Genomic DNA, 21151 nt, shown 5'->3' with positions numbered 1-21151 from the left:
TACAAGACCTTTCTCTTCCTCTGAAATAAAACATGTAAAAACTTACAGCATTGTTAAATACCTCGTCTACAAGACTTTTCTCTTCCTCTGAAATAAACTATGTAAAAACTTACAGCATTGTTAAATACCTCGTCTACAAGACTTTTCTCTTCCTCTGAAATAAAACAGGTAAAAACTTACAGCATTGTTAAATACCTCGTCTACAAGACTTTTCTCTTCCTCTGAAATAAAACATGTAAAAACTTACAGCATTGTTAAATACCTCGTCTACAAGACTTTTCTCTTCCCTCTGAAATAAAACATGTAAAAACTTACAGCATTGTTAAATACCTCGTCTACAAGACTTTTCTCTTCCTCTGAAATAAAACATGTAAAAACTTACAGCATTGTTAAATACCTCGTCTACAAGACCTTTCTCTTCCTCTGAAATAAAACATGTAAAAACTTACAGCATTGTTAAATACCTCGTCTACAAGACCTTTTCTCTTCCTCTGAAATAAAATATGTAAAAACTTACAGCATTGTTAAATACCTCGTCTACAAGACCTTTCTCTTCCTCTGAAATAAAATATGTAAAAACTTACAGCATTGTTAAATACCTCGTCTACAAGACCTTTCTCTTCCTCTGAAATAAAACAGGTAAAAACTTACAGCATTGTTAAATACCTCGTCTACAAGACCTTTCTCTTCCTCTGAAATAAAACAGGTAAAAACTTACAGCATTGTTAAATACCTCGTCTACAAGACCTTTCTCTTCCTCTGAAATAAAACAGGTAAAAACTTACAGCATTGTTAAATACCTCGTCTACAAGACTTTTCTCTTCCTCTGAAATAAAATATGTAAAAACTTACAGCATTGTTAAATACCTCGTCTACAAGACCTTTCTCTTCCTCTGAAATAAAATATGTAAAAACTTACAGCATTGTTAAATACCTCGTCTACAAGACCTTTCTCTTCCTCTGAAATAAAACAGGTAAAAACTTACAGCATTGTTAAATACCTCGTCTACAAGACTTTTCTCTTCCTCTGAAATAAAATATGTAAAAACTTACAGCATTGTTAAATACCTCGTCTACAAGACCTTTCTCTTCCTCTGAAATAAAACAGGTAAAAACTTACAGCATTGTTAAATACCTCGTCTACAAGACTTTTCTCTTCCTCTGAAATAAAATATGTAAAAACTTACAGCATTGTTAAATACCTCGTCTACAAGACTTTTCTCTTCCTCTGAAATAAAACAGGTAAAAACTTACAGCATTGTTAAATACCTCGTCTACAAGACTTTTCTCTTCCTCTGAAATAAAACATGTAAAAACTTACAGCATTGTTAAATACCTCGTCTACAAGACTTTTCTCTTCCTCTGAAATAAAACATGTAAAAACTTACAGCATTGTTAAATACCTCGTCTACAAGACTTTTCTCTTCCTCTGAAATAAAACATGTAAAAACTTACAGCATTGTTAAATACCTCGTCTACAAGACCTTTCTCTTCCTCTGAAATAAAACAGGTAAAAACTTACAGCATTGTTAAATACCTCGTCTACAAGACTTTTCTCTTCCTCTGAAATAAAATATGTAAAAACTTACAGCATTGTTAAATACCTCGTCTACAAGACCTTTCTCTTCCTCTGAAATAAAATATGTAAAAACTTACAGCATTGTTAAATACCTCGTCTACAAGACCTTTCTCTTCCTCTGAAATAAAACAGGTAAAAACTTACAGCATTGTTAAATACCTCGTCTACAAGACCTTTCTCTTCCTCTGAAATAAAACAGGTAAAAACTTACAGCATTGTTAAATACCTCGTCTACAAGACTTTTCTCTTCCTCTGAAATAAAATATGTAAAAACTTACAGCATTGTTAAATACCTCGTCTACAAGACCTTTCTCTTCCTCTGAAATAAAATATGTAAAAACTTACAGCATTGTTAAATACCTCGTCTACAAGACCTTTCTCTTCCTCTGAAATAAAACAGGTAAAAACTTACAGCATTGTTAAATACCTCGTCTACAAGACTTTTCTCTTCCTCTGAAATAAAATATGTAAAAACTTACAGCATTGTTAAATACCTCGTCTACAAGACCTTTCTCTTCCTCTGAAATAAAACAGGTAAAAACTTACAGCATTGTTAAATACCTCGTCTACAAGACTTTTCTCTTCCTCTGAAATAAAATATGTAAAAACTTACAGCATTGTTAAATACCTCGTCTACAAGACTTTTCTCTTCCTCTGAAATAAAACATGTAAAAACTTACAGCATTGTTAAATACCTCGTCTACAAGACCTTTCTCTTCCTCTGAAATAAAACAGGTAAAAACTTACAGCATTGTTAAATACCCCGTCTACAAGACCTTTCTCTTCCTCTGAAATAAAACAGGTAAAAACTTACAGCATTGTTAAATACCTCGTCTACAAGACTTTTCTCTTCCTCTGAAATAAAATATGTAAAAACTTACAGCATTGTTAAATACCTCGTCTACAAGACCTTTCTCTTCCTCTGAAATAAAACAGGTAAAAACTTACAGCATTGTTAAATACCTCGTCTACAAGACTTTTCTCTTCCTCTGAAATAAAATATGTAAAAACTTACAGCATTGTTAAATACCTCGTCTACAAGACCTTTCTCTTCCTCTGAAATAAAACAGGTAAAAACTTACAGCATTGTTAAATACCTCGTCTACAAGACTTTTCTCTTCCTCTGAAATAAAACATGTAAAAACTTACAGCATTGTTAAATACCTCGTCTACAAGACTTTTCTCTTCCTCTGAAATAAAACATGTAAAAACTTACAGCATTGTTAAATACCTCGTCTACAAGACCTTTCTCTTCCTCTGAAATAAAACAGGTAAAAACTTACAGCATTGTTAAATACCTCGTCTACAAGACTTTTCTCTTCCTCTGAAATAAAATATGTAAAAACTTACAGCATTGTTAAATACCTCGTCTACAAGACTTTTCTCTTCCTCTGAAATAAAACAGGTAAAAACTTACAGCATTGTTAAATACCTCGTCTACAAGACTTTTATCTTCCTCTGAAATAAAACATGTAAAAACTTACAGCATTGTTAAATACCTCGTCTACAAGACTTTTCTCTTCCTCTGAAATAAAACATGTAAAAACTTACAGCATTGTTAAATACCTCGTCTACAAGACTTTTCTCTTCCTCTGAAATAAAACATGTAAAAACTTACAGCATTGTTAAATACCTCGTCTACAAGACCTTTCTCTTCCTCTGAAATAAAACATGTAAAAACTTACAGCATTGTTAAATACCTCGTCTACAAGACTTTTCTCTTCCTCTGAAATAAAATATGTAAAAACTTACAGCATTGTTAAATACCTCGTCTACAAGACTTTTCTCTTCCTCTGAAATAAAACAGGTAAAAACTTACAGCATTGTTAAATACCTCGTCTACAAGACTTTTCTCTTCCTCTGAAATAAAACATGTAAAAACTTACAGCATTGTTAAATACCTCGTCTACAAGACTTTTCTCTTCCTCTGAAATAAAACATGTAAAAACTTACAGCATTGTTAAATACCTCGTCTACAAGACCTTTCTCTTCCTCTGAAATAAAACATGTAAAAACTTACAGCATTGTTAAATACCTCGTCTACAAGACCTTTCTCTTCCTCTGAAATAAAATATGTAAAAACTTACAGCATTGTTAAATACCTCGTCTACAAGACTTTTCTCTTCCTCTGAAATAAAACATGTAAAAACTTACAGCATTGTTAAATACCTCGTCTACAAGACCTTTCTCTTCCTCTGAAATAAAATATGTAAAAACTTACAGCATTGTTAAATACCTCGTCTACAAGACCTTTCTCTTCCTCTGAAATAAAACAGGTAAAAACTTACAGCATTGTTAAATACCCCGTCTACAAGACCTTTCTCTTCCTCTGAAATAAAACAGGTAAAAACTTACAGCATTGTTAAATACCTCGTCTACAAGACTTTTCTCTTCCTCTGAAATAAAATATGTAAAAACTTACAGCATTGTTAAATACCTCGTCTACAAGACTTTTCTCTTCCTCTGAAATAAAACAGGTAAAAACTTACAGCATTGTTAAATACCTCGTCTACAAGACTTTTCTCTTCCTCTGAAATAAAACATGTAAAAACTTACAGCATTGTTAAATACCTCGTCTACAAGACTTTTCTCTTCCTCTGAAATAAAACATGTAAAAACTTACAGCATTGTTAAATACCTCGTCTACAAGACTTTTCTCTTCCTCTGAAATAAAACATGTAAAAACTTACAGCATTGTTAAATACCTCGTCTACAAGACCTTTCTCTTCCTCTGAAATAAAACATGTAAAAACTTACAGCATTGTTAAATACCTCGTCTACAAGACTTTTCTCTTCCTCTGAAATAAAATATGTAAAAACTTACAGCATTGTTAAATACCTCGTCTACAAGACTTTTCTCTTCCTCTGAAATAAAACAGGTAAAAACTTACAGCATTGTTAAATACCTCGTCTACAAGACTTTTCTCTTCCTCTGAAATAAAACATGTAAAAACTTACAGCATTGTTAAATACCTCGTCTACAAGACTTTTCTCTTCCTCTGAAATAAAACATGTAAAAACTTACAGCATTGTTAAATACCTCGTCTACAAGACCTTTCTCTTCCTCTGAAATAAAACATGTAAAAACTTACAGCATTGTTAAATACCTCGTCTACAAGACCTTTCTCTTCCTCTGAAATAAAATATGTAAAAACTTACAGCATTGTTAAATACCTCGTCTACAAGACTTTTCTCTTCCTCTGAAATAAAACATGTAAAAACTTACAGCATTGTTAAATACCTCGTCTACAAGACCTTTCTCTTCCTCTGAAATAAAATATGTAAAAACTTACAGCATTGTTAAATACCTCGTCTACAAGACCTTTCTCTTCCTCTGAAATAAAACAGGTAAAAACTTACAGCATTGTTAAATACCCCGTCTACAAGACCTTTCTCTTCCTCTGAAATAAAACAGGTAAAAACTTACAGCATTGTTAAATACCTCGTCTACAAGACTTTTCTCTTCCTCTGAAATAAAATATGTAAAAACTTACAGCATTGTTAAATACCTCGTCTACAAGACCTTTCTCTTCCTCTGAAATAAAACAGGTAAAAACTTACAGCATTGTTAAATACCTCGTCTACAAGACTTTTCTCTTCCTCTGAAATAAAATATGTAAAAACTTACAGCATTGTTAAATACCTCGTCTACAAGACCTTTCTCTTCCTCTGAAATAAAACAGGTAAAAACTTACAGCATTGTTAAATACCTCGTCTACAAGACTTTTCTCTTCCTCTGAAATAAAACATGTAAAAACTTACAGCATTGTTAAATACCTCGTCTACAAGACTTTTCTCTTCCTCTGAAATAAAACATGTAAAAACTTACAGCATTGTTAAATACCTCGTCTACAAGACCTTTCTCTTCCTCTGAAATAAAACAGGTAAAAACTTACAGCATTGTTAAATACCTCGTCTACAAGACTTTTCTCTTCCTCTGAAATAAAATATGTAAAAACTTACAGCATTGTTAAATACCTCGTCTACAAGACTTTTCTCTTCCTCTGAAATAAAACAGGTAAAAACTTACAGCATTGTTAAATACCTCGTCTACAAGACTTTTCTCTTCCTCTGAAATAAAACATGTAAAAACTTACAGCATTGTTAAATACCTCGTCTACAAGACTTTTCTCTTCCTCTGAAATAAAACATGTAAAAACTTACAGCATTGTTAAATACCTCGTCTACAAGACTTTTCTCTTCCTCTGAAATAAAACATGTAAAAACTTACAGCATTGTTAAATACCTCGTCTACAAGACCTTTCTCTTCCTCTGAAATAAAACATGTAAAAACTTACAGCATTGTTAAATACCTCGTCTACAAGACTTTTCTCTTCCTCTGAAATAAAATATGTAAAAACTTACAGCATTGTTAAATACCTCGTCTACAAGACTTTTCTCTTCCTCTGAAATAAAACAGGTAAAAACTTACAGCATTGTTAAATACCTCGTCTACAAGACTTTTCTCTTCCTCTGAAATAAAACATGTAAAAACTTACAGCATTGTTAAATACCTCGTCTACAAGACTTTTCTCTTCCTCTGAAATAAAACATGTAAAAACTTACAGCATTGTTAAATACCTCGTCTACAAGACCTTTCTCTTCCTCTGAAATAAAACATGTAAAAACTTACAGCATTGTTAAATACCTCGTCTACAAGACCTTTCTCTTCCTCTGAAATAAAATATGTAAAAACTTACAGCATTGTTAAATACCTCGTCTACAAGACTTTTCTCTTCCTCTGAAATAAAACATGTAAAAACTTACAGCATTGTTAAATACCTCGTCTACAAGACCTTTCTCTTCCTCTGAAATAAAATATGTAAAAACTTACAGCATTGTTAAATACCTCGTCTACAAGACCTTTCTCTTCCTCTGAAATAAAATATGTAAAAACTTACAGCATTGTTAAATACCTCGTCTACAAGACTTTTCTCTTCCTCTGAAATAAAACATGTAAAAACTTACAGCATTGTTAAATACCTCGTCTACAAGACTTTTCTCTTCCTCTGAAATAAAATATGTAAAAACTTACAGCATTGTTAAATACCTCGTTTACAAGACCTTTCTCTTCCTCTGAAATAAAACAGGTAAAAACTTACAGCATTGTTAAATACCTCGTTTACAAGACTTTTCTCTTCCTCTGAAATAAAACATGTAAAAACTTACAGCATTGTTAAATACCTCGTCTACAAGACCTTTCTCTTCCTCTGAAATAAAACATGTAAAAACTTACAGCATTGTTAAATACCTCGTCTACAAGACTTTTCTCTTCCTCTGAAATAAAATATGTAAAAACTTACAGCATTGTTAAATACCTCGTCTACAAGACTTTTCTCTTCCTCTGAAATAAAACAGGTAAAAACTTACAGCATTGTTAAATACCTCGTCTACAAGACTTTTCTCTTCCTCTGAAATAAAACATGTAAAAACTTACAGCATTGTTAAATACCTCGTCTACAAGACTTTTCTCTTCCTCTGAAATAAAACATGTAAAAACTTACAGCATTGTTAAATACCTCGTCTACAAGACCTTTCTCTTCCTCTGAAATAAAACAGGTAAAAACTTACAGCATTGTTAAATACCTCGTCTACAAGACCTTTCTCTTCCTCTGAAATAAAACAGGTAAAAACTTACAGCATTGTTAAATACCTCGTCTACAAGACTTTTCTCTTCCTCTGAAATAAAACATGTAAAAACTTACAGCATTGTTAAATACCTTGTCTTCAAGACTTTTCTCTTCCTCTGAAATAAAACATGTAAAAACTTACAGCATTGTTAAATACCTCGTCTACAAGACTTTTCTCTTCCTCTGAAATAAAACATGTAAAAACTTACAGCATTGTTAAATACCTCGTCTACAAGACTTTTCTCTTCCTCTGAAATAAAATATGTAAAAACTTACAGCATTGTTAAATACCTTGTCTACAAGACCTTTCTCTTCCTCTGAAATAAAACAGGTAAAAACTTACAGCATTGTTAAATACCTCGTCTACAAGACTTTTCTCTTCCTCTGAAATAAAACATGTAAAAACTTACAGCATTGTTAAATACCTCGTCTACAAGACTTTTCTCTTCCTCTGAAATAAAATATGTAAAAACTTACAGCATTGTTAAATACCTCGTTTACAAGACCTTTCTCTTCCTCTGAAATAAAACAGGTAAAAACTTACAGCATTGTTAAATACCTCGTTTACAAGACTTTTCTCTTCCTCTGAAATAAAACATGTAAAAACTTACAGCATTGTTAAATACCTCGTCTACAAGACCTTTCTCTTCCTCTGAAATAAAACATGTAAAAACTTACAGCATTGTTAAATACCTCGTCTACAAGACTTTTCTCTTCCTCTGAAATAAAATATGTAAAAACTTACAGCATTGTTAAATACCTCGTCTACAAGACTTTTCTCTTCCTCTGAAATAAAACAGGTAAAAACTTACAGCATTGTTAAATACCTCGTCTACAAGACTTTTCTCTTCCTCTGAAATAAAACATGTAAAAACTTACAGCATTGTTAAATACCTCGTCTACAAGACTTTTCTCTTCCTCTGAAATAAAACATGTAAAAACTTACAGCATTGTTAAATACCTCGTCTACAAGACCTTTCTCTTCCTCTGAAATAAAACAGGTAAAAACTTACAGCATTGTTAAATACCTCGTCTACAAGACCTTTCTCTTCCTCTGAAATAAAACAGGTAAAAACTTACAGCATTGTTAAATACCTCGTCTACAAGACTTTTCTCTTCCTCTGAAATAAAACATGTAAAAACTTACAGCATTGTTAAATACCTTGTCTTCAAGACTTTTCTCTTCCTCTGAAATAAAACATGTAAAAACTTACAGCATTGTTAAATACCTCGTCTACAAGACTTTTCTCTTCCTCTGAAATAAAACATGTAAAAACTTACAGCATTGTTAAATACCTCGTCTACAAGACTTTTCTCTTCCTCTGAAATAAAATATGTAAAAACTTACAGCATTGTTAAATACCTTGTCTACAAGACCTTTCTCTTCCTCTGAAATAAAACAGGTAAAAACTTACAGCATTGTTAAATACCTCGTCTACAAGACTTTTCTCTTCCTCTGAAATAAAACATGTAAAAACTTACAGCATTGTTAAATACCTCGTCTACAAGACTTTTCTCTTCCTCTGAAATAAAACATGTAAAAACTTACAGCATTGTTAAATACCTCGTCTACAAGACCTTTCTCTTCCTCTGAAATAAAACATGTAAAAACTTACAGCATTGTTAAATACCTCGTCTACAAGACTTTTCTCTTCCTCTGAAATAAAATATGTAAAAACTTACAGCATTGTTAAATACCTCGTCTACAAGACTTTTCTCTTCCTCTGAAATAAAATATGTAAAAACTTACAGCATTGTTAAATACCTCGTCTACAAGACCTTTCTCTTCCTCTGAAATAAAACAGGTAAAAACTTACAGCATTGTTAAATACCTCGTCTACAAGACTTTTCTCTTCCTCTGAAATAAAACATGTAAAAACTTACAGCATTGTTAAATACCTCGTCTACAAGACTTTTCTCTTCCTCTGAAATAAAACATGTAAAAACTTACAGCATTGTTAAATACCTCGTCTACAAGACCTTTCTCTTCCTCTGAAATAAAACAGGTAAAAACTTACAGCATTGTTAAATACCTCGTCTACAAGACTTTTCTCTTCCTCTGAAATAAAACAGGTAAAAACTTACAGCATTGTTAAATACCTCGTCTACAAGACTTTTCTCTTCCTCTGAAATAAAACATATAAAAACTTAATATACACTTGAACATGGATATGACTGCACTGCATGAAACTAGGATGACAAAAAGTCGTGACATTTATTTTGATTTATATGAAATATATGAAAAATTTAGTTGCAGGAAAACTTGAGTCTCATATTTATTAACAAGAATGTGTCCTTGTAAACTAATGCTCCACTCACACTATCATTATCTATGTTCAGTGGACCATAAAATTGGGGTAAAAACTCTAATTTGGCATTATAATTAAAAAGATCATATCATAGGAAACATGTTTGATAAGTTTCAAGTTGATTGGACTTCAACTTCATCAAAAACCATCTTAACCAAAAACTTAAACCTAAAGTGGGACAGAGGGTGAATAAATGGCTTGAACAATGGGCTGACTAACTATAAAATGCAATGCCCCTCTACTTTTGTAGGTGCAGCATAAAAATATAGAACTCACAAAACATTACTGTTTTGGAAACCACATACATGTACTTTTCTAATTTGTGTACATTCAAAGATTTTGTCAGGATAATTTTATAACACCTTAATAGTAATTTTGTGCAGTCAATATTTATGCTTGGGTACAAAAAGTATATGAAATGTGTCTAAGAAATAAGTATTGTAAATTGTATATTTAATCATGTTAGGTAGACATATCATCAAAGACCAAATTTTTACCTGTATTAAAATCTAGCTTTGACATCTGTAATGCATAAGCTTCACAATCTTTCTTACCTGTATTAAAATCAAGCTTGGACATCTGTAATGCATAAGCTTCACAATCTGTCTTACCTGTATTAAAATCTAACTTGGACATCTGTAATGCATAAGCTTCACAATCTTTCTTACCTGTATTAAAATCTAACTTGGACATCTGTAATGCATAAGCTTCACAATCTTTCTTACCTGTATTAAAATCTAGCTTGGACATCTGTAATGCATAAGCTTCACAATCTTTCTTACCTGTATTAAAATCTAACTTTGACATCTGTAATGCATAAGCTTCACAATCTTTCTTACCTGTATTAAAATCTAACTTGGACATCTGTAATGCATAAGCTTCACAATCTTTCTTACCTGTATTAAAATCAAGCTTGGACATTTGTAATGCATAAGCTTCACAATCTTTCTTACCTGTATTAAAATCTAGCTTGGACATCTGTAATACATAAGCTTCACAATCTTTCTTACCTGTATTAAAATCTAGCTTTGACATCTGTAATGCATAAGCTTCACAATCTTTCTTACCTGTCTTAAAATCTAACTTGGACATATGTAATGCATAAGCTTCACAATCTTTCTTACCTGTATTAAAATCTAGCTTGGACATCTGTAATGCATAAGCTTCACAATCTGTCTTACCTGTATTAAAGTCTAGCTTTGACATCTGTAATGCATAAGCTTCACAATCTTTCTTACCTGTATTAAAATCTAATTTGGACATTTGTAATGCATAAGCTTCACAATCTTTCTTACCTGTATTAAAATCTAATTTGGACATTTGTAATGCATAAGCTTCACAATCTTTCTTACCTGTATTAAAATCTAGCTTGGACATCTGTAATGCATAAGCTTCACAATCTTTCTTACCTGTATTAAAATCTAGCTTGGACATCTGTAATGCATAAGCTTCACAATCTGTCTTACCTGTATTAAAATCTAGCTTGGACATCTGTAATGCATAAGCTTCACAATCTTTCTTACCTGTATTAAAATCTAGCTTGGATATCTGTAATGCATAAGCTTCACAATCTTTCTTACCTGTATTAAAATCTAGCTTGGACATCTGTAATGCATAAGCTTCACAATCTTTCTTACCTGTATTAAAGTCAAGCTTGGACATCTGTAATGCATAAGCTTCACAATCTTTCTTACCTGTATTAAAGTCAAGCTTGGACATCTGTAATGCATAAGCTTCACAATCTTTCTTACCTGTATTAAAGTCAAGCTTGGACATCTGTAATGCATAAGCTTCACAATCTTTCTTACCTGTATTAAAATCTAACTTGGACATCTGTAATGCATAAGCTTCACAATCTTTCTTACCTGTATTAAAATCAAGCTTGGACATCTGTAATGCATAAGCTTCACAATCTTTCTTACCTGTATTAAAGTCAAGCTTTGATATCTGTAATGCATAAGCTTCACAATCTTTCTTACCTGTATTAAAGTCAAGCTTGGACATCTGTAATGCATAAGCTTCACAATCTTTCTTACCTGTATTAAAATCTAGCTTGGACATCTGTAATGCATAAGCTTCACAATCTGTCTTACCTGTATTAAAATCTAACTTTGACATCTGTAATGCATAAGCTTCACAATCTTTCTTACCTGTATTAAAGTCAAGCTTGGACATCTGTAATGCATAAGCTTCACAATCTTTCTTACCTGTATTAAAATCTAGCTTGGACATCTGTAATGCATAAGCTTCACAATCTTTCTTACCTGTATTAAAATCTAGCTTGGACATCTGTAATGCATAAGCTTCACAATCTTTCTTACCTGTATTAAAATCTAGCTTGGACATCTGTAATGCATAAGCTTCACAATCTTTCTTACCTGTATTAAAATCTAACTTGGACATCTGTAATGCATAAGCTTCACAATCTTTCTTACCTGTATTAAAATCTAGCTTGGACATCTGTAATGCATAAGCTTCACAATCTTTCTTACCTGTATTAAAATCTAACTTGGACATCTGTAATGCATAAGCTTCACAATCTTTCTTACCTGTATTAAAATCAAGCTTGGACATCTGTAATGCATAAGCTTCACAATCTTTCTTACCTGTATTAAAATCAAGCTTGGACATCTGTAATGCATAAGCTTCACAATCTTTCTCACCTGTATTAAAGTCAAGCTTGGACATCTGTAATGCATAAGCTTCACAATCTTTCTTACCTGTATTAAAGTCTAGCTTGGACATCTGTAATGCATAAGCTTCACAATCTTTCTTACCTGTATTAAAATCAAGCTTGGACATCTGTAATGCATAAGCTTCACAATCTTTCTTACCTGTATTAAAATCAAGCTTGGACATCTGTAATGCATAAGCTTCACAATCTTTCTTACCTGTATTAAAATCAAGCTTGGACATCTGTAATGCATAAGCTTCACAATCTTTCTTACCTGTATTAAAATCTAACTTGGACATCTGTAATGCATAAGCTTCACAATCTTTCTTACCTGTATTAAAATCAAGCTTGGACATCTGTAATGCATAAGCTTCACAATCTTTCTTACCTGTATTAAAATCTAACTTGGACATCTGTAATGCATAAGCTTCACAATCTTTCTTACCTGTATTAAAATCTAACTTTGACATCTGTAATGCATAAGCTTCACAATCTTTCTTACCTGTATTAAATTCTAACTTGGACATCTGTAATGCATAAGCTTCACAATCTTTCTTACCTGTATTAAAGTCGAGCTTGGACATCTGTAATGCATAAGCTTCACAATCTTTCTTACCTGTATTAAATTCTAACTTGGACATCTGTAATGCATTAGCTTCACAATCTTTCCTACCTGTATTAAAATCTAGCTTGGACATCTGTAATGCATAAGCTTCACAATCTTTCTTACCTGTATTAAAGTCAAGCTTGGACATCTGTAATGCATAAGCTTCACAATCTTTCTTACCTGTATTAAAGTCAAGCTTGGACATCTGTAATGCATAAGCTTCACAATCTTTCTTACCTGTATTAAAGTCGAGCTTGGACATCTGTAATGCATAAGCTTCACAATCTTTCTTACCTGTATTAAAATCTAGCTTGGACATCTGTAATGCATAAGCTTCACAATCTTTCTTACCTGTATTAAAATCTAACTTTGACATCTGTAATGCATAAGCTTCACAATCTTTCTTACCTGTATTAAAATCAAGCTTGGACATCTGTAATGCATAAGCTTCACAATCTTTCTTACCTGTATTAAAGTCAAGCTTGGACATCTGTAATGCATAAGCTTCACAATCTTTCTTACCTGTATTAAAGTCAAGCTTGGACATCTGTAATGCATAAGCTTCACAATCTTTCTTACCTGTATTAAAATCAAGCTTGGACATCTGTAATGCATAAGCTTCACAATCTTTCTTACCTGTATTAAAATCAAGCTTGGACATCTGTAATGCATAAGCTTCACAATCTTTCTTACCTGTATTAAAATCTAACTTGGACATCTGTAATGCATAAGCTTCACAATCTTTCTTACCTGTATTAAAGTCAAGCTTGGACATCTGTAATGCATAAGCTTCACAATCTTTCTTACCTGTATTAAAGTCAAGCTTGGACATCTGTAATGCATAAGCTTCACAATCTTTCTTACCTGTATTAAAGTCTAGCTTGGACATCTGTAATGCATAAGCTTCACAATCTTTCTTACCTGTATTAAAATCTAGCTTTGACATCTGTAATGCATAAGCTTCACAATCTTTCTTACCTGTATTAAAATCTAGCTTGGACATCTGTAATGCATAAGCTTCACAATCTTTCTTACCTGTATTAAAATCTAGCTTTGACATCTGTAATGCATAAGCTTCACAATCTTTCTTACCTGTATTAAAGTCAAGCTTGGACATCTGTAATGCATAAGCTTCACAATCTTTCTTACCTGTATTAAAGTCAAGCTTGGACATCTGTAATGCATAAGCTTCACAATCTTTCTTACTGAAGCTGAACACAATTACTGGAGCAAAATTCCTTTCCATAATCATCTTTATTATTTTGTAACAATTTGACTCATTATCTGAAAAAAGGTAAACATAAAATAATTCATCAATTTTTTTTCTCAAATAATCACATAATCAAGAAATATTATAGAAGCATATAATATCTCTTGACGTTTTTAAAAAGGATCTTAAGACATATTTTTTCCGAAGTGCTTTCATTGATTTTTTGTAAATTTTGAAATTTATGAACAATTTGTTTTACCAGTTGATTGTATTGTGAACTTTTACTTAATAATTTTTAATACTTGAGTCACTGTTGTTTAATGATAATCATTATTTTAAATTTATACAGAGGAAATTTTAAACTTTTCTTAACTCATTTTTATTTTTTTGAAACTTTTTACTTTTCTTTCATTTTGATTAATTTTAAAATATTTTTATATTTTTTATGTGGGTTGTACATTCTTTTATATTATTCTATTTAACCGACAATCAATGTTTTCATTTTACACGCCACTGCTCAGAAATTGTATTTATGTGATTGTATATTTTGCTTTTACCTTATGTATCTTATTTTTTTGTTTATTCATGTTAAGCGCTTAGGGTAATTTTTCAAATTATATAATGCGCTATATAAATATTGTATAATAATAATAATAATAATAATCTTAGTACATCATCAATTATTTTGACTTCTTTCAAATTGTTTGAATTATTCCTGTACGTAGAAAACAGTACTCAGTAAAGTAAAAATGTATCAAGCAAAATACAACTTTTATCATTAAGTGACAGACTTTCACTTAAATTTCACCTTTTGAAAGTTCATTAAATCAATCGTTGTTGTATACTGACCTTTGTACTATCAAAATATCCATATTTTTGTAACCCAGTTTCATAAACTCTTACCCTTAAAACCTCCTCTTCTTCCCCTCTGATCACCCTTTGCAGCATCACCTGAATTCTGAAGAACTGCCATTGCCGTGTTGAAATTCTCTTCTCTGAACTCTCCCTGATAATATTAAATATATTTACATACAATGTACTTTAATCATTTCTTAACATTATACACACCTATATGATGATAATTTGCATATCCATTTGATCCTATCTGATCCCAGGACATATCCTCTTCATACAAAAAAATCCTTGTTAATAGTCTTAAAATCATAATTGATAATGGTAATTCAGAATGTGTCTTACTTGTATGCCATATTTGTTTGTAGACAACTGTTTTATTAAAAATTGGGCCATTAGTGTCCTTTTTTGAATTGTTTTATATTTTTTCATGTTGGGTCTTTTTAAGCCAATTGTATAGTATCAGTTTTTCTCCTTGTTGAAGGCTGTATGGTGGCCTCTAATTAATTGTCACCACTTCATGCGAAACCTAGTTGACAGTTGTCTCATTGGCAATCATACCACATCTCAAATTTTACATTACTTACATTTTCATCTACCACTAAATGTATTCCATCTCCACCAGCTGGGAATATGTAATGTTGTAATGGTGTAGGTCTGTAATCTGTATATACTACATGACAAGGCTAAAATATAAAAATAATCAATTTATGTAATGAAAATACATGATTGTAGAAAGCAATAAGTTCTCACATGAATCCATACTTAAGCAATAAGTTCTCACATGAATCCATACTTAAGCATTAAGTTCTCACATAAATCCATATTTAAAAATATGGGAAAGAGACATAACAATAACACATGCACATAGCTTGGATACTTATTTTATCCTATTTATACTTAAATATCCCTAAATCTTGTATTGACTTGCCTGTTTATGTAAATGACATATCCATTCAGCAAACTGTCTAGCATTAGGTATGGTGGCTGACAGAAACACATAATGGACATTATCTGGTAACAATATAATGGTTTCCTCCCATACAACTCCTCTCTCTGTGAAAAGTAGAAATAGAATAGGAATTTTAAAATCTTCATACAAATATAAATTTCATTTACTAAACTCACTGTTAATGCTTGACATCATCTCCTATTGCACAACATTTCATGCAAAAATTACCACATTGTCTAACCCACATTCTGTTATCAATTAATGGTATCTTAAATTAAGACCACACTTTTCTTTACTGATTATAGGGGTCTCTTGTAACTTCACTTATGGAATTCTTCTTGACCAATTATTGGAGGCTAAACAGAGACTTGAATATTTAATTCAATATATGGTTATTGTTAGGTGCATTTTTGTCTCAATGATAATCAAAACACATTGTATTGTTACAGCGATTCTCATTTGGTACTTTACCACAGATATTCATTACCTTTATCTCTCATGTAATGTATTTCATCAAAGATAACCCAAGCCACTTCTCTCATGATTTCTGATCCTCTGTATAACATACTTCTCAAAATCTGTAAAAATCACAACAGGTTATACATAAATCAAACTTATATAAATCTTTTTACATTGAAACTAATATGTTATCTAATCTGCAATGATTAATGAGTAATGCAGAATTTAAATAGTGGAGTAAACATGTATCTACATTACTTAAACTCCATTTGACTAAAATTTCTGTTACTTATTCAAATCAGTTTACAACACAACAGATACCACATGATTTTTTGTATTTCATATTCCCAATTACTGGCCATGGTAAGGAGTAGGTCCGGTTAGGACCACTTGTGGCCTCAAATTTCAAGTTCATCTGACGAAAGATTTTGACCACTTTTTGAACACTTAAGTGTCTATTTCATTTGAATCAATTAGTTAATGTGAAAGATTTGGACTGATTTAGTCATTAAAAAACATCCGATTCAAGCTCAAAATGAAAAATCTAACAAATATGCCAGAAAATGTCACTTTTCAGATGGTTTTTGTGAAAATTTAAAGTGGCCCCATCCAAGTTCATCCTCAACCTTTATATATGTTATGTATTATCATAAAATACAACTTACGTTTCAATATTAAGAATGAACACTTTTGTTTTACACGTAAACCGTCTAAAATTTAACTAAAATGCTAGAATTGTGAAGATTTCAGTAATTTAGCAGACTTTATGGTACTAGTACTCGATATATGTGCATTGTATTGTCAAAAACATGCCATATTTATGTAGCAGAAGCATTCTACTGTCCAATCAATAACTCAAAGTTTATATTTACACAATTTTGTAAAACTGCTATATTTTGGGGCCAAAAAGGGGTCTTACTGGACCTACTCTATTATCCCCTATGATGTACACCAATACTCTTTGTTACCCTAGTCAATTTGTTAAAAAAAATTAATGTGTTGCCTAGATGTATCAGTTTTATGCAATCATTGTGAATCAACTTCTGAGACACTTTTTATTGTGCTTTTATTGTAGCCTTATATCTCATTCAAAATTGATTCTTTTGCATCGGAAACAGAATGTATATATAACATATGTGTAAAAATATTATAAACTAAATGAAAACAAAAGTTTCAACAGACCTCCGTAGTCATTATGAGACAACTGGCTGTAGGATTAATGGTTACATCTCCCGTCATCAGACCAACATCCTGGAACTCCTCATACAGCTCTCTATACTTCTGGTTACTCAAAGCTTTGATTGGTGTGGTATATATAACTCTCTGCTTCTGTTGCAATGACATAGCAATGGCATACCTGCAAATTATACATTAATACCAAATCTTAATGAAAATAAAAGGAAATTCTTATTCAAAATATGTTTAAAAGTTGATTTATTGACTGAAGATATAATAAATGTTAAAATAAATGTAATCTATCATTAAGAATTCAATTTAAAACAAAAAAGTGAATTTCCAGAGGGTAAACAAATCTGTGTTTTTCCATTGCCAAAAATATATGCTATATAGTTATCACACAAAAAGTTCAAAATCACTTGTATCATTTCAAACTTGTTACATCTGCATTCAATTCATTCAATTTTTTAAAAGTTCTCATTCAGAAAGTTTGTGTAGGGATGACATCTCTATTGCACCAACATAACTTATTAATGCAATTAACTTTACATAGGGCAGTTAAAAAACAAATGTTGGGTATAGATTTTACTGTCTTTAAACTCACACTGCCACAACTGTTTTCCCAGCAGATGTATGGGCTGATACTAAAACTGATTGGTTGTTTTCTAAACATAACAGAGCCTCTTTCTGAAAAGGATCTAAGATGAAGGGGTACTCTTTGGCCAAGGTGTCTGGCATCTTAGTTAATGGTACAAACTCAGCATCTGGGGGTAATGCAACCTGTAAAGATATAAATATAGTTACTTTAATCAATTTATTATTTTTCATTCATAAAGTGGCTTTTTTCCAGGAAAATACAAGAATAAGAGTGTTTTATTTTATTTTCATTTTATCAAGGTAACATTATCATTTGTAAACCGTACCATAAGACAATTATACAGTATACAACTGATCAATCATATTTATCTTAACTTTAAAACATGTTAAAGAACTGGTGGCTTTGGCAATCAAATGTTCTCATTTGTTACTCAGACATGTCTTGTAACAATACCTGACAAAAAAATGTGTTCTTATTTCATGTTGTATAATAATGCATGAAAAATTACTTCTTTTTGTTTTTATTTTTACAAATAGCCAGATTTTTTTTATAATGAACAGGAACTGTTTTCTGCAAGAGCAAAGTTTGTAAATGAAAAAAAGTGTTATTAAGTGAAGAATGCTGTATCAGATAAATTTAAATGGTGACTGAATAGACTTAATATGATTCAGAAGAACATAATGATCATAACAAACTGTTTACAATCAAGGTTACAAACCTCATGTAAACAAGCCTCAGCAGTCTCTACTGTATGAACCTGAATTCTTGGCATTACTTCTGTAGACCTGGAATTATAGACACAAAATAAACTCAACTTAATTGATCCTTTAGTTAATGATAGCATTTTTGTATACTGTGTAAATGCTGATAGAAAATGAAAATGTAGTCATAAATACAAACAAAATATATGGCAATTAAAATTAACAATTTGGACCATTGGTTAAAATGCTTCTGGACCTTTGATGGTATAATTAACAAAATTGCAAAGCATAAATAAAATAAATGTAACAAAAAATGCTTTCCTTTTAGTTCTATTTCATCATTTATTTATATAAAATGCATTTAATACAAATATTAAAATATGTGTATGTTTAAATGTAATCAAGATTACCCTGTATCATCAGGTAAGCTTTTGATCTTTTTAGTTTTGGGTTCTTCATTTTCTTCTTCTACCATGTCTACATCAACAGAAGTTGCAGGCCTCTTAGTTCCAACAATGCTCTGCAGCAAATTATCAGTTCTGAAATAAATATAAAAGGATATAATGAGGAAATAATTAGATAATAGTGTTAAAGAAATGAATATATTGAAACATAAATAGGTACGTCACATCAGAAAAATATCTAACGAAATGAACTATATGGACCATAATTTGGTAATCGGCCTTTGGGTTCTTTTTGTGTCCTTTTTTATAAGTTCTAAAATTTTAACTTTTATTTTGTGGGTTGTGTTGCTGTTAAAATAGTATGAATGGAACAATTGAGTTTTTCGAGAAAAAATTAATACATTTTGATTCACCGTTTACGTGACATGAAACCAAACAGGAAACCAATCTTTATTTTCTTTATTTTGCACAATATAATTCAAAAGGCATAAATTAACACCATTACTAGTGTTACTTGCTTCATGTTAATATTTAAAATCTATTTTCAATGTTATATTAAAGTTTTTTTTAAACCTGACAGGAAACCATAAGAAACCGAAAGCATTTTTTTAGTTTTATTTTATTGCAAAATCTGCTTAAAATAATCTGAACAGTATACTTTTTCTTAAAATCCATCTTAAATGTAACAGTATTATAAAACTCCTAAATATGTGCTTGTTTTGAAAACAATTAGTACAATTTATTCAGAATTTTCCATATTTTCTCCATTGATACAGGATACCATAATCGTTGTATCTTGATGTTTAAGCAAAAAAAATGTATTTATATTTGGTTTTGATATTCCAGTTATATACAATTTATTCCAAATCATTGGCAATGTAACATCCTTAAAATACAGTAAAGAAAAAAACTTTTAACTTGGAATTAAAATCTTTAAAATAGGCACAATGTGATACTTATGACCTGTACACCATCTACATGGTTTCCACATTTTAACCTACTTTAGTGGGCTAAAATCAATAAAGTACTTCCTTTCAAGTCATGCATGGTAAAAGTTTACTTCTCCTTTGACAAGTTTATTACGTTTCTGATAAGTGTTTGCAGAACATGAATAAAAAATATTAATTAAAAACTGTGACAGGATTCCAACTTTGTACATTCTAAGTGTTACGGTATATTAACATGTATTTGTTATTAAATTATATTTATTCACCTAAAATATCCAGTAATATTTACTGCTGCAGTTAAGCAGTTAAATCAATCCAACGAGCATTGGTACAATGATAAGAGACGTAATTTCGATTGATTTTTCCAAGGACTCTTCACGTCATTATCGGGAAACGAAGTGTGTTCTAACATCTGTCAAATATGAAATCGATTTTGTCAAGTCATTGGGCATTTATTTTCACACAGGATAGTATGTTACATTATGCACATAGGAAAAATAACAGACCACCGGCGCAATCTCTTTGACAATTGTATTTTCCTCTTTTAAACAAGACGAAACAAGTCTACAGATTATGTTTGCTAACATCCCGTTGGAAACAAAAACAATGTTTAGACCTAGTATTTCGTACATCCGGCCGTAATCCCAGGCGTTATCACATGTTAGTCACGTGTTTCACGTATGACCGGAAATGGTTAGAACTTAAGGACAAAAACAATTTTAATAAATAACTGGACTTCTGTTTCGTGTGAAATATAACGCATAACGACAACGTAATTTTCTTACTTAATTATTACGAAGATCAAAACAAGAATGTAAATCATCTCGGATTTACCTGTTTGAACATCTCGCGAGAGTTCATATTTGCATATTGTTTTTAAGAATTCTATTACAACAAAGCAGATTACATCATCTAAAAATTGTGTTACGAAATCGGACACAAAAATCACGCCACTGTTCTTACATCTGCTACATAAATACTTATAGTTCTCAGCATTTTCTTCTCACTATTCTTATTGGTCGATGTTCTTTGTTATTTGAAAGCAAAAGTTAC

General features: G+C 31.2%; 1 protein-coding gene across 9 annotated transcripts in view; it reads right to left on the bottom strand.

Annotated features, from left to right (window-relative positions):
* LOC134712222 (exosome RNA helicase MTR4-like) overlaps window positions 1-21151 on the bottom strand; it is a 49616-nt gene that overhangs the window by 27631 nt on the left and 834 nt on the right. For 2 of the 9 annotated variants that reach the window (XM_063573625.1, XM_063573588.1), the window contains exons 2-11: window positions 19158-19286; window positions 18765-18831; window positions 18053-18228; window positions 17455-17629; window positions 16301-16391; window positions 15793-15917; window positions 15449-15547; window positions 14913-15015; window positions 14006-14083; window positions 10016-10072 (exon numbers count right to left, since the gene is read on the bottom strand). In XM_063573625.1, the coding sequence (XP_063429695.1) occupies window positions 10016-10072; window positions 14006-14083; window positions 14913-15015; window positions 15449-15547; window positions 15793-15917; window positions 16301-16391; window positions 17455-17629; window positions 18053-18228; window positions 18765-18831; window positions 19158-19286 (1100 nt within the window). Of the gene's footprint in view, window positions 1-10015; window positions 10073-10357; window positions 10415-10699; window positions 10757-10870; window positions 10928-11953; window positions 12068-13150; window positions 13208-13948; window positions 14084-14912; window positions 15016-15448; window positions 15548-15792; window positions 15918-16300; window positions 16392-17454; window positions 17630-18052; window positions 18229-18764; window positions 18832-19157; window positions 19287-21151 lie in introns of all 9 variants that reach the window. The other 7 variants (XM_063573566.1, XM_063573574.1, XM_063573616.1 and 4 more) reach the window with 7 other exon arrangements.

Source organism: Mytilus trossulus, chromosome 1 (genome assembly GCF_036588685.1).
Source record: "Mytilus trossulus isolate FHL-02 chromosome 1, PNRI_Mtr1.1.1.hap1, whole genome shotgun sequence".
NCBI classification, from domain to species: Eukaryota; Metazoa; Mollusca; class Bivalvia; order Mytilida; family Mytilidae; genus Mytilus; species Mytilus trossulus.
Note: the sequence above shows the minus strand (reverse complement) of the source record. Positions and strands in the feature narration are given on the sequence as shown.